The sequence below is a fragment of the Triturus cristatus genome, chromosome 4_2 (assembly GCF_964204655.1).
Source record: "Triturus cristatus chromosome 4_2, aTriCri1.1, whole genome shotgun sequence".
Taxonomy (NCBI): Eukaryota; Metazoa; Chordata; class Amphibia; order Caudata; family Salamandridae; genus Triturus; species Triturus cristatus.
Window position 1 is genome coordinate 250,189,476 of NC_140586.1, and position 13,115 is coordinate 250,202,590.

At 50.8% G+C, this 13,115-nt stretch overlaps 1 protein-coding gene across 2 annotated transcripts in view; it reads right to left on the bottom strand.

The window, feature by feature from the left end:
* GUCY2C (guanylate cyclase 2C) overlaps positions 1-13,115 on the bottom strand; it is a 489,600-nt gene that overhangs the window by 456,179 nt on the left and 20,306 nt on the right. For both annotated transcript variants that reach the window (XM_085601431.1, XM_085601430.1), the window contains exon 2: positions 9,428-9,540. In XM_085601431.1, the coding sequence (XP_085457557.1) occupies positions 9,428-9,540 (113 nt within the window). The remainder of the gene's footprint in view (positions 1-9,427; positions 9,541-13,115) is intronic.

Below are 13,115 nucleotides of genomic sequence, written 5' to 3' on the forward strand. Positions count from 1 at the left end.
TGTGGTGGCAGGTGTTCTGCTTTGCTCTCGCTAAACACTTCCCTATACTTGTCATATACTGCGGGAAGGACTGTTTCTTTCTCTGCAGCAGTGAGAAGGTGATACCCCTGGGTGAGTGCAAGAAGATGGGTTCGGTGAGCGTTCGCACACTCCTCTTTGCAGTATTCGGTTTCAAACCCCACCATTTTCTTTTTCCAATCTATCGTGGGATTATGGGTTGTTAACCAAGGCATTCCTAATATTACCTCATACTGGGGTGACTCAATGATGTTGAAGGCTACCTCCTCCACATGATCCCAAAGAGATCCAGGTTTGGTCAGGGTCAAAGGTTCAGTGACTTCCGTGATGGGCCCTGATTTAAGTGGCTTTCCATCGACTGCCCATACCGTTTCCGGACTCGTTCTTGGAATGCGCCTCAACCCTAGCCGCTTCACCAACCCGCTATCCACGAAATTCCCTGTGGCCCCGGAGTCAACCATCACTCTGATCTCATGTTCTTGCGGTCCCACCATTAGGCGCATGGTTAACATAACGTGGGCTTCAGATGCGACCGAGTCTATTATCGCCAGAGAAGGCAACTGAAGCGCACGGATTTCAGGTCTCGTGACCCCCTCTTCTGTAGGCCGAGTGTCTGGGATAGATGCCTGCAACACGGCTACCACCACTTTCTTCACCCCGGCATACCCGCTCTTTTTGGGTTTTACGGGGCACTCCCGGACATAGTGCCCCTTTTTTCCGCAGTACATGCATAATCCTGCACTTCTGCGGGTTTCTCTTTCGGCCCTAGACAACGGGGCCCGGATCGCACCCACCTCCATAGGTTCGGCCTGGCCAGACGAAGCGGTCCTGGCGTTTCCGGATCCACTCTCGGTTTTATCGACCGGGACGTACACCCTCTCTCCCTTACGTTCGGACAATCTGTGATCTAGCCTTAACGTGAGGTTCATCAAATCTGTGTACGTGGAGGGCTGAGGGTCTATTTGAGCCAGCACATCCTTCATGTTGTCTCTTAAACCCTGGTAATAAAGGGACATTCTTTTTTCCTCTGACCATGCAGTTTCGGCAATGAGACGGTTGAAGTGGGTCAGGTAAGTCACTAGTTCCTGTTTACCTTGTCGAAGTTCCAACAATTCTCGGTCAGCCGAGAACGTGGTGGCCCTTCGATCGAACACCCGCTCGAACTCGCTTCGAAAGGCATTCCAATCCGACAACAGAGGATCGTCGTACTTGACCAAGGGCACGGCCCAATTGGCCGCGTCCCCCGTCATGCACGAAATCGCAAAAGCCACCCTCGAATGGTTAGACGGAAAGGAAGCGGGTTTGCACGAGAAGTGCAAGGCTATTTGCGTCAGAAAGGTTTGGATCTTGAGAGGATCCCCCGAGAACCTCTCCGGGCTAGCCAGGGGAATGGGAGGTGACACATTCACCTGTATGGGGGCCGAAGATGGCGTGGCGTCAAATGGATTCCTACCCTGTCTATCCACCCTTTCTTTCAGGGCGGCCGTTTCAGCCTTTGAGGCAGCCAGTTCCTGCTGCACCAACAGCAAGGCCTGCAGCACGTCGTCTAACAAGGCCATACTTGTGCTTTACTCGAACCCCAAGAATGAATTTCGTGGGCGCGTAATTCTGTCACGTCCGCTGTGAATCTTGTAGATTTGAGTGAAGCACAAGGGTTCCACCTCCAGACGTCCCCGGCTCTGGTTATAGAAACACAGAGTACCAGGGCAATCAGGCGAGGGAAAAGGAATAGGAAGGGTACAGCGGGGATTGGGGGTTCTGCAAGAAAAGAAAATGAGAAAACATATACAAATCAACCTACTCTCATTCAGGTCTCACTATTGGCATATGACTGATGTGTCACCTCAGACATACTGCTACACCTGCAGTGTAACCATCGACAAACCAACAACGAGAGGATCATCCCCCTTCAATACCAATTAGGAAAAAGAACAGTCTCGTCTCCCTCTCTTTCCCCTGTCTGCCTCCCCAAGTTTAATTTGCACTACTGAGCGTTTCCTTGGTTCCTGCTCAATGGCCTGCCTTACCCCAGTGCAACCTCCAGCATTATCTTCATGTAGAGATTCAGAGTTTCAAGACTAGCGTGAGCGAAGGCAAGACTAACGTGAGCAAAGGCGAGACTAACGTGAGCGAAGGCAAACCAAACGTCTTGCAACCCTAATACCTAACACTCGTTCTCGCAGCCCTTCAGAGTCAGAGCTTCCGCTTCCAAATAATAATTAAAGTTACGGTAATACAAATGTCTCGCAGTTAAGTATACAGTACTGAACGGGGCCGCCCCTCTCGGGTTCCTGTGATACCTGTATCCGTCCGTACTTCCCACGGCGGCGGTTTCGTAGTCCGTTTCGTGAATCAGTTCTTCGAACCTCTCCACAATCCTGAGGTTTTTGAACGCGGTGACGCTTACTTCAGCGTCCCGCGTTGGATTTCCGGGATTACCACGGCGGCGGTCTCGAAGTCCGCTGTGAAGCAGTTCTCTCTGCACCTCTCCCCAGTCCTGAAGTTTTAGAACGCGGCGACGCTTACTTCAGCGTTCCGTGTTGAAGTTCCGGGATTACCACGGCTGAATACCAGATCCCATCGATGTCGTGGACGCTAGCACCAGCGTCTTCCTCGCTCTGATTTGGGCGTCTGCACCAACGTGAATCCAAATTCCAGAATTACGCGCCTCGATTGGCTCTTGACGCGCGTATTTACCCGCTTAGGCCCCTCCTTTGTGCAGCCGGGGATTCTGGTTATGGTAGTCTTCTTCCGACTGTATCCTCTGTAGGCGCCCTTGATCAGTGCCTGACAGTCCAAACCAGTTCTGGTCAGTCCTGGAGCACTTTGTTGACAAGACTCCTTCTTTCCTTTCACAGTGCAGGCCAGGGACATCAGACGCACCACAGGAGGTGGAGCCAGCATTGTGGAGGGAAGGCACAGCCCTATTCAGGTCCCAGGTGCAGCTCCTCCCACCCATTTACATGCAGATCTCTTTATTCAGCCCTGTGATGACTCACCCTGTCTCCTGGAATCCCCCAGCCCCTATCACTCAAACTCCAGACACACAATACACAACCTAGCAGAGGCAGGCTTGGACAGTTAAGCAAGAAAATACCTACTTTCTAAAAGTGGTATTTTCGAACACAGAATGTTAAAACCAACTTCACTAAAGGATGTATTTTATCATTCTGAGTTCAGGCATACTAAACTTGAGTTTCTACCATGTTCCCTGGGTCAATTAGGATTATAGGATGTAATAATCAAACTGCCTATTCTGACCTATAGGCAACAGGGAGCCTTGCAATAGTGAAAAACGAAAATGGCTGTAATTCACTATTAGGACATGCCACACACAACAAGGGCATGTCCTACCTTATACTTACAATGCACCCTGCCCTTGGGCCTACCTAAGGGTTGTCTGATATGAAGATAAGGGAAGGTTTAGGGACTGGCAAGTGGGTGCACTTGCCAAAATGAACATGGCAGTTAGAGACTGCACACAGGCTCTGCAGTGGCAGGCCTGAGACACACTTTACAGGCTGCTTCTGTGGGTGGCACAACCAGTGCTGCAAGCCCACCAGCACCATTTGATTTACAAGTTCTGGGCACACATGGTGCACTGTACTAGGGTCTGACAAGTAAATCAAATAAGTCAATCATGGAGTCACTAATCCATACATCAATTTACCATAGGGAGAGCATATGCACTTTAGCACTGATCAGCAGTGGTAAAGTGCCCAGAGTCATAAAACTAACAAAAACAGGTCAGAGACAATACAGGAGGAAGGCAAAAAGTTCAGGGATGACCCTGCAAAAAGGGCCAAGTTCAACAGTAAGTACTTAGGTACATCCCAGATTGGCTACTAGTCACCCTTGTAAGTCCCTAGTGCATGGTACTGAGGTACCCAGGGCATAAGTGCACCAGGGGTTCCCCATGGACTGAAGCATGTATTATGCCACCCCTGTAAGACCACACAAACTGAGACTACAGGTCTGCTTTACAGCCTGTGTAAGCTGGTACTAGCTCCACTTGCAACAGATATAGTTTTTCCTATATCTAAGGTTACTTCACTTAAAACCTATAAGTCACCCCTAACGCAGGCCTTTTCAATCCTGAAGGCAGGGATGCTCGGTTCTAAGTGTAAGGGTGCCCCTGCATGAGAGGGACACCCCTGCAACCTTTGGAGTCCATTTTCCCGGGTTGTAAGTGCCTCAGCCATGATGATATAGAGAGTGGCCAAGCGTCACTATGCAATGACCATCTCTAATCTGGCTGTAATGAACCCTGTCATTTTTGGTTTCAAACATGTTGGAATCATACCCTCACACCGTAGCAGGTGTGGGAGGTATGATTCCATGCACTGTAAATCTCCTCCGGGAGGTCCTCAGTGCTCCCGGTACCAGTATTCCCGAATCGTACAGGGAGCTGGGGCTGCTGCTGACCAAAGACATGATTCTGTCCTCCTGCTTCTGAGCCAAGCTCAAGCAGGGGAAGGCAGGACCATAGATATCCTGTCACAGGGAGGTGTGACCACCTCCCATACAGGGTTTCGTTTATTGGAGAAGGGTGGGGGTGCTTGCCAGTGCCACTGAGACTGCTTCAAGGGCACACTTGGTGCCCTCCTTGCATACTCCAGTTCAAAACAGTTCAGGGAGCTGTTGGCTCCCGTTCTGGTGCAAAACTGGACAAAGGACATGGGAGTATCCTCCTCACTGTCCAGCCCCATCTCTGCGAGGGACCTCTCAATCATCCAAACCCTTTCCTTAGGGTACTTAAGGGATTACATATGGGTAGGTCCCTAGATTTATAGTGGGATTCGATTCAGATTCAACTCTGTGTCATCTTCAACCGTCTGGACACTCTGAATACCTTGTGCTGACCGAGTCAGACTGACAGCATCGAACTTTGCTTTGGGAAACCGAGACTGCAACAGGGAAGACTCCATCTGCTCCGAGTCTCATCGTCCTGCAAGTCAGCTGCATCAACCATGTCCGTGCTCTATACAGGTCTCTCACAGGGTCTGTGGACATCCAAGACATCTGAAGGAATCTCCCTTGGAGTGAAGGAGTCATTCCTCTGCATCTGCAGGGACCACAAATTAGCTGATCAGTTTGCTGATGCTGGGCTCCTATGGACTCCAACAGGTTCAATAACACAGTTGGCGGTTCTGCAATTCCCTCGAGGCCTGCCGTGTCTTCAGACCGAGTCTTCCGGAATTGAGCCCCTATGCACTGCATCGGCTGGCCGTTGCTAAGGCTGGACGACTCTTGCCTCCAGAGAGCTACAGGTCCTTTCAAGGGACTTCTTTGAATCCAGTGGGCTCCCCTGTTTGCTTGGAGTCTGCTCTGACTCCCTGCACTTGGTGAGTCCCTTGGACCTTGCTGGTCCCAATGTTGCACCTTTTTTGCTTGCCATGTCGTTTGTAGTTGCCAAGGCTTATTGGTGCTCCCAACAGACACCAACACCTCAGACTCTCGACATACGACATGGGACAGCTCAGGATCGGATCCTGGTCTTCCACAGCGTCTCCTGGTCCGCACAGCTGCAGCTCCAGGGTCATCGTCAACGCTCCTGCATCTCCCGACATCGGTGGGCCTTCGTCTCCTGTGCCTCCTGGGTGGTATAGACTCTGTCCCCTCTGCTTGCAGGTACTTCTCCTCCTGAATCCACCTTTGGGTTCCACCGGACACTTTCACCTTCGTCAACAGCGGCATCTTCCTGAAGTCCTCCATTAAGTTTGAAGGCGGTTTCTGATGTCACTTCACACCTGTGCACCTAGGTTCCCTGGTGTAGGTATCCTGGTTCCTAGGGTATCCATGGGTGGGGTGGTTCTCCAACCTTCTGTCTTCCACAAGGTCTTTTCAGGGTCCACTGGGAAGAGTCCTTCTTCTTTAAAATTGCAACCGCGACTTACCATTGACTTGAACAAAGCACGCAGTCGTGTTCCCACTCTGCACACAGCCTCCGTAAGGGTTCCTGGTTACTTACCTTGGGTGACACCTTGGGTCTTCAGCACTTCTACGTCTTCTGGGTATAGTGTTGACTAGGGTCGTGGTTCTCAACGCACTATTTTAGTATATGGTTTGGTCCCCCCCAGGTGACCACTGTGTATATCGTGTCGCTTACCTGTTTTCTTCGCAAAGTATTCTGTATATCTCCAGTTAGGAGATATTTGTATGTGTTAGTGAGTGTCTTATAATAAATATCTATTTTTATAAATATACTGTGTAGTTCCTTTTCGCTCAATTTATACCAATAAGATTAAGTTCTGGTAAAACAAGCTGCTTTACACTCCTTCTGGACTAAGCCTGAAGATTGCTCTCCACAGCTACCACTTAAAGAGCTTTCTAAGGTTGTCTAAGACCACTAAAATCACCATAAGGATTGTCTGGATTAGTACATGAGAAACATATACTAAGCCATCTTCTCACAGATGCATATTGTAAAATGCATGACTGATTGAAAACAACATGATAAACTGTGACTCTTGTGTATGACTAAATCACTAACAGTTGGCTTCCATGGAGTAGAGTGACGCCTATTCACAAAGTGCTTCAACTCCGCATCAGGAATATTAAGAGCTATATAAATACTCATACCATACTATAGATATCATTACATATTTTAAATACTAAGGGGCAGATTTACAAGCCCCTTGCGCCACGTTTGCCTCACATTTAACATGGGAAAAGTGACACAAAAGTGACGCAAGGGGCTTGTAAATCTGCCCCTAAGTTCACAAGTTCCAATGGAAAGCATGCTACTTAAGACCCCTAACAAGTTTCCCACTGGAACTAGTGACTTTCAGTAGGTGGAGTAGCCCCTTTGCATATGGCATGACTCTACAAAGCCATCGAAAGTGTTTCCACAGCTCTCCATGTAAGGCATAAGGGGCAGTTACCCACCAATCATCAAACCCTTTGCCAACCAGGAAATAAAAAAATGTCAGTCCCAAGGGCAGCAGAAGAGGTGCTTCTTTCACCACATATCAAGTAGGGAACTATTTTTAGCAGTAGAGGTGTGAGAACACTGTGTGGTAGGAATGTTGAGCATTCTCACAGATTCTGGAACTTTCCCCAAAGAAACATGAGGAACATGTGTGATTTTGGCCAATGTTTGAGGTTTACACTGCATTGTGGGCAAGAAAATGTAGTGAGATCAAAGCAAGTCACACCACCCTGGACTATCCTGGGTGTCACACTTGATTCACTCAATCCTATCAATGGACTTTATACACTCCATACTGGAACCACTCAATATCCTCTTGGCACATTGTTACCAACCATCAATGGGGTACTATACTCACACAATGTCATCCTTGGACATTGTACTCTCTCAATACCAACAATGACTGGAGCACCAGACTCAATATCACCTTTGGACATTAAACACTCTCAGTGCCACGCATCAATGGGACCCTAGACTCACCTGATACCATTCCTAGACACTTTACTCTCTAAATACTAACCATCACTAAGACAACAGACTAACTCAGCAGCATCAATGGACTTTATACTGTCTGAAAACCAGACACCAGTGATGCTGTAGTTGTCATCTGGAGTCAATATTGGTGTGGGTCACTATTCAAAATCAATATCGTTTGGCAACACTCTTCATCACACTAAGTTGCAGCAGCCTATGTTGACCTGCTGACTTTAGAAGACTGCTGTTCAAGTTGAAGAAGACTCATGACAGCCAGCCACAGTCAGATTTGTCATTTGCTCCCTGTGCTCATACATACTAGAATGTTGGGTTCCAGGGTCCACCTGACATCTAAGAGCTGAGCCACTCTCTCCTGCAAAGAACTAAGCAAGAGGAAGCATCCCCTCCCGGCGGCTCCTCAGCTAAGACGGAGGAGCATCACCCCACTGTTGTCAATGAGCAGTGCAACAAGGAAAAATAAAAGGATAATATCACATTGTTATTATCCTTTTATTTTTCTGCACTGAGTCAGGTCGGGGTGGGGCTGGGCTGGTTCACAGGAGGAGGAGTGGTATGGGCACTACTAAGTGCACATGACGGTTTGGCCGGCCATCTTGGGCCGGCCAAACCATCATGCACACTTAGCATTTCTCCACCTAGCTGTGTGGCATAGCCGGGTGGAGAACTGTCCCTAGGCTCTTTGGCACTGCCTGAGCAGCCAAACAGGCCACTCAGACCAATCAAGACGCTGCTGTCATGCTTGTGACAGCAGTCTTGTGATTGGCTTAGGGGAGCCTGGGAGCTTCCTGCTTCCGTGAGTCAGGACGAAGAGAAGAGGACGGTGGAGAGGCAGTGGCCGTAACAAGGTAAGTGATTTTTTTTCAACCCCCGCCTCACCACTCTCGTACCTTAGCAGCCACCACTGTCTGGAAGTGGATTAAAGATGCACAAGATGGATTCAAGACTGCACACTATGAATGCTAACTTTAAATCAGGAGCGTTTTAATGCATGAGCAAAGTGGGCAATTGCCCAGGGCTCCCACCAACCAAGGGGCTCCCAGAGAAAGTGAACTTTCTCTCTATTTTACCTCTGTTATTCAATTTTCTTATCTATACGTCTCTCCTTTTCTGCCTACCACTACCTTTGTCTGTCTATGCTGCGCCATTTTTAAGATTGCTGGGGTCCTTGGAAAGGCATATTTTACCTGTTTTTGGGAGATCCTGTTAAAGATGAGCACAATTTATCTTGAATTAGCAGAAAAGGTGTAATAAAATTCTAAGTTGTTCTGTACAGGGGCCTCAAAAATGCATTTCTCCCTGGCCCTCAAAATCCTTAAGAGGGCACTGCTTTTAATAGCACCGGCACTCATTTTTACAAACTAAGCACTGGTCTGGAGGCTGGTTTTTGAAGCACCAGTGCTACTTCTGGCACCTCTGCCACTTAATTGCAGCAGGCACAGTGGGGAGTCATTGCAGGAAGAGGACGGAAAAGAAGGTGAATGAAAAGAGTGGAAGGAAAGAGGAAAAGGGGCCGGAGAGAGCAGAGAAGAGAGAGAAGGATAAAGACAGAAAATGGATGGATGTAAAGAGTGAGAGAATGGGGAAGAAAAAGGCTGGGATGGTGTGAATTTTTTCCAGGGCTGCTTTTGGATCCTAATCCAGCTCTTTATCTGTTAGCACACATACATATTGCAAGAGCCATTCCTATTTCAGGGAGGTGAAATAGACAGAGGACTGGTGTTATGCAGACCAAAACCAGAAGAGTCAATGGATGCAGTGGCAGAGGGTACCAGACACACAGAAGCTACTCAGACCCCAGAAGATGCCTGTCACTGTTGCATTAGACTTTCTAAATACCATCCCTTTGACTATGACACTGTCTGAGCCCCAAGCCTGGGACACTGTACAATGATTGGAATGACTTGATTAATTGTAATATGTTCTTCTCTCTCTAGTCCACACATCAGTGGCACTTCAGTTGCCACTACCAACCCTGTTACTTACGGAGAGGTCCTTGAGCTGCTCCACGCCCTCACAAGTGGTGGAGACGCATCCTTTAGACGCATAGATAGAGATGTCAAAGCCATGGTAGGAGGCGTTTAAGCTGACATTTCTTCCTAAACAGAAACAAAAATGAGAATGGGATTAGGGTAACGAGTTCAGCGGAGTTCATAAATAGGTCTGAGTGTTGGTGTGAATCCCGTGAAATTACACGTAGTTGTGAGAGATGCCAAATCTCACATAGAAAAGTTGCTCAAGTTACCTTAGGAGACTGGTTTGAACAGAAAATGGCTTTTAGTCTGACTTTTCTGAGCAAACCTGTCACCAGTGGACCAAATTCATACAAAATTGGGCACACTTCGCAAAACTAGACATTTGGCAATTATGCAGGATTGTGCCCAAGTAATTAAACTTAGATCAGGACCTAGTCATTACCAAAAATTGTTTCTATCAAATCACTTCGTGTAGGGGACAGTGCCCGAGTGCAACTTGTGTATCTGTGTGTATTGGTCAAATCTGTGACAGCCGCAGAGGAGCTCTCTGAGATGTACTGGATCATTTCAATTTAAGTAAAGAGGATCTAAACAGACAGGAGCAAACCTCCCGCAGTGAAACAGATTAAACTGCAGAACAGGTGAATACAACAGCAATCCTTCCTTAGTGCCTGTTTCAGTTCTTCCTAGTGTAGTTGTTCCTCTATGATTTTGCTTCTCGTAAAATGGACATATTGAGAGCTTGGGATCTTTGTCCTTTTTAGGTCTCGCCTGGCTATCGCGTAAGCGATTGCACAGCGAGACTTATGTAGGGGCTTCAGAAAATGCTCCCAAAGGCTTCCCAGGCGGATCGGGTGGTGGTTACGCGCACAACCACGCGCATTCCATTTGCCACCAGCTACTTCCTGCGCATGCGCCGACTCACGCATTCAGAGAGATTTAGTAAGGGGCACAAGACCTAAGGAATGCGGTTTATGGCCAGTGCATGTGAGGCATTCAAGCGCGAAGCTGGCATCTGGCATCGGACTTGAAAGCAGCAGACTGCTTTCGCCAGCGCGCGCTCGGCCTCACTTCCTGCATCCCCTCTTACAACAATTAACTTTCGTTATAACTCACACCCCATATGCTCGTTCCCTCCCACCCTTCCTTTGATGTCCGCTTTTCTTGTTGTTTACAAACCACGCCACACACTGCTGCACGCCGCACACTGCTGCACGCCGCACACAGCTGCACGCCGCACACTGCCGCACACCACACACTGCTGCGCACACTGCTGCATTACCCACTGCTGCATTACACACTGCTGCACGCCTCACACTGCTGCACGCCACACACTGCTGCACGCCTCACACTCCTGAACGCCTCACACTGCTGCACGCCGCACACTGCTGCACGCCACACACTGCTGCATGCCGATGCACGCCGCACACTGCTGCACGCCGCACACTGCTGCACGCCACCCACTGCTGCACGTCACACACTGCTGCACGCCGCACACTGCTGCACGCCACACACTGCTGCACGCCGCACAATGCTACACAAAACACTGCTGCATGCCACACACTGCTGCACGCCACACACTGCTGCACACTGCTGCATTACTCACTGCTGCATGCTGCACGCAGCACACTGCTGCATGCAGCACACTGCTGCACGCCACACACTGCTGCACGCCGCACACTACCGCACGCCACACACTGCTGCGCACACTGCTGCATTACACACTGCTTCATGCCGCACACTGCTGCACGCCACACACTGCTGCATGTCACACATTGCTGCAGGCCACACACTGCTGCACGGCACACACAGCTGCACACCGCACACTGCTGCACGCCACACACTGCTGCACACTGCTGCATTACTCACTGCTGCATGCTGCACGACACTGCTGCACGCAGCACACTGCTGCACGCCGCACACTGCTTCACACCGCACACTGCTGCACGCCGCACACTGCTGCACGCCGCTGCACTCCACACAGTGCTGCATGCCTCACACTGCTACACAAAACACTGCTGCACGCCACACACTGCTGCACGCCTCACACTGCTACACGAAACACTGCTGCACGCCGCACACTGCTGCATGCCTCACACTGCTGCACGCCTCACACTGCTGCATGTCTCACACTGCTGCATGCCGCACACTGCTGCACGCCTCACACTGCTGCATGCCGCACACTGCTGCACGCCGCACACTGCTGCATGCCACACACTGCTACACGCCACACACTGCTGCACGCCACACTGCTGCATGCCGCTGCACGCCACACACTGCTGCATGCCACACACTGCTGCACGCAGCACACTGCTGCACACCGCACACTGCTACACGAAATACTGCTGCACGCCACACACTGCTGCACGCCACACACTGCTGCACGCCACACACTGCTGCACGCCGCACAATGCTACACGAAACACTGCTGCACGCCACACACTGCTGCATGCCACACACTGCTGCATGCTGCACACTGCTGCACGCCACACACTGCTGCACACTGCTGCATTACTCACTGCTGCATTGTTGGAAGGCGTTCTCCGGGGGGCTTCGGAATACGTTCCTGACCACCCGTTGACCCACCTCTCCCAGAGTTAGGCCGAGCAAGGGCGGGGAGGCCCTACCTGGAAGGGTCTCGTACCTAGGATCGCACACACTGCGCTTGCACTCTCTGACAGAGGGACACTACACAGTAGTTCTTCGTAAGACAGTATATTTTATCGTAGACGTAAAGGATCTTTATGATCCGAAATGCAGGTACGGAATCAGTGCCACAAGCAGCGGCGACCTCGTGATGGGGGTAAGGGGGTAGCGGGACAGTCTTTGCATCCAGGGCTCAGATGGTTCAGAGTCCGGGGAGCCGCGACAGCGTCAGCAGGACTCAGATGGTTCAGAGTTCGGGGAGCCGCGACAGCGTCAGCAGGGCTCAGATGGTTCTGAGTTCGGGTAGCTTTCTTCGGTTCGGGGAGCGATCGAGCCGCGACCAGGTCAGCAGGCTCTCGTCAGTCCAGGTCTTCTCTGTCTCCCGTCCCTTCAGCACCCCTTGTTATACTCGCCCTCCTCTTGAAGTCCGGAGTCCTCGCCGAGAGGGGTCTTGGTGCCTGGGGGCGGTGTGTCGGGACTTCCTGTCGCTCGGCCCTTTGATCTGCTCAGGTGGGTCTGGAAGGGACTCCAGACACCCAGCAGGCGAGGCGCCCGCTCACCGGGGGCCTGGTGGCCGATCGAAACCTTCCTTGGGGAAGAGACCAGAGGTGTGACAGGGACGGCGCCTCCCGGTCTGGCTTGGGGGGGTTTCTCTCTCCCTCGGCCGGGCATGCGGTTGGGGTCTGGCCGGCCATCGGGATGTTGGGCCATGGTGGCCGGAAGTCTGTGACATCGGGGATCGGTGCGGTTGCAGGGTGGCTTGCTGGTCGGGAGGGCTCATGCCACGAGGCTGGTCTCACATGCATGCTGCACGACACTGCTGCACGCAGCACGCTGCTGCACGCAGCTCATTGCTGCATGCCGCATACTGCTGCACGCCGCACACTGCTGCACGCCACTGCACGCCACACAGTGCTGCATGCCTCACACTGCTACACGAAACACTGCTGCATGCCACACACTGCTGCATGCCACACAATGCTGCATGCCGCACACTGCTGCATGCTACACACTGCTGCATGCTACACACTGCTGCATGCCACACACTGCTG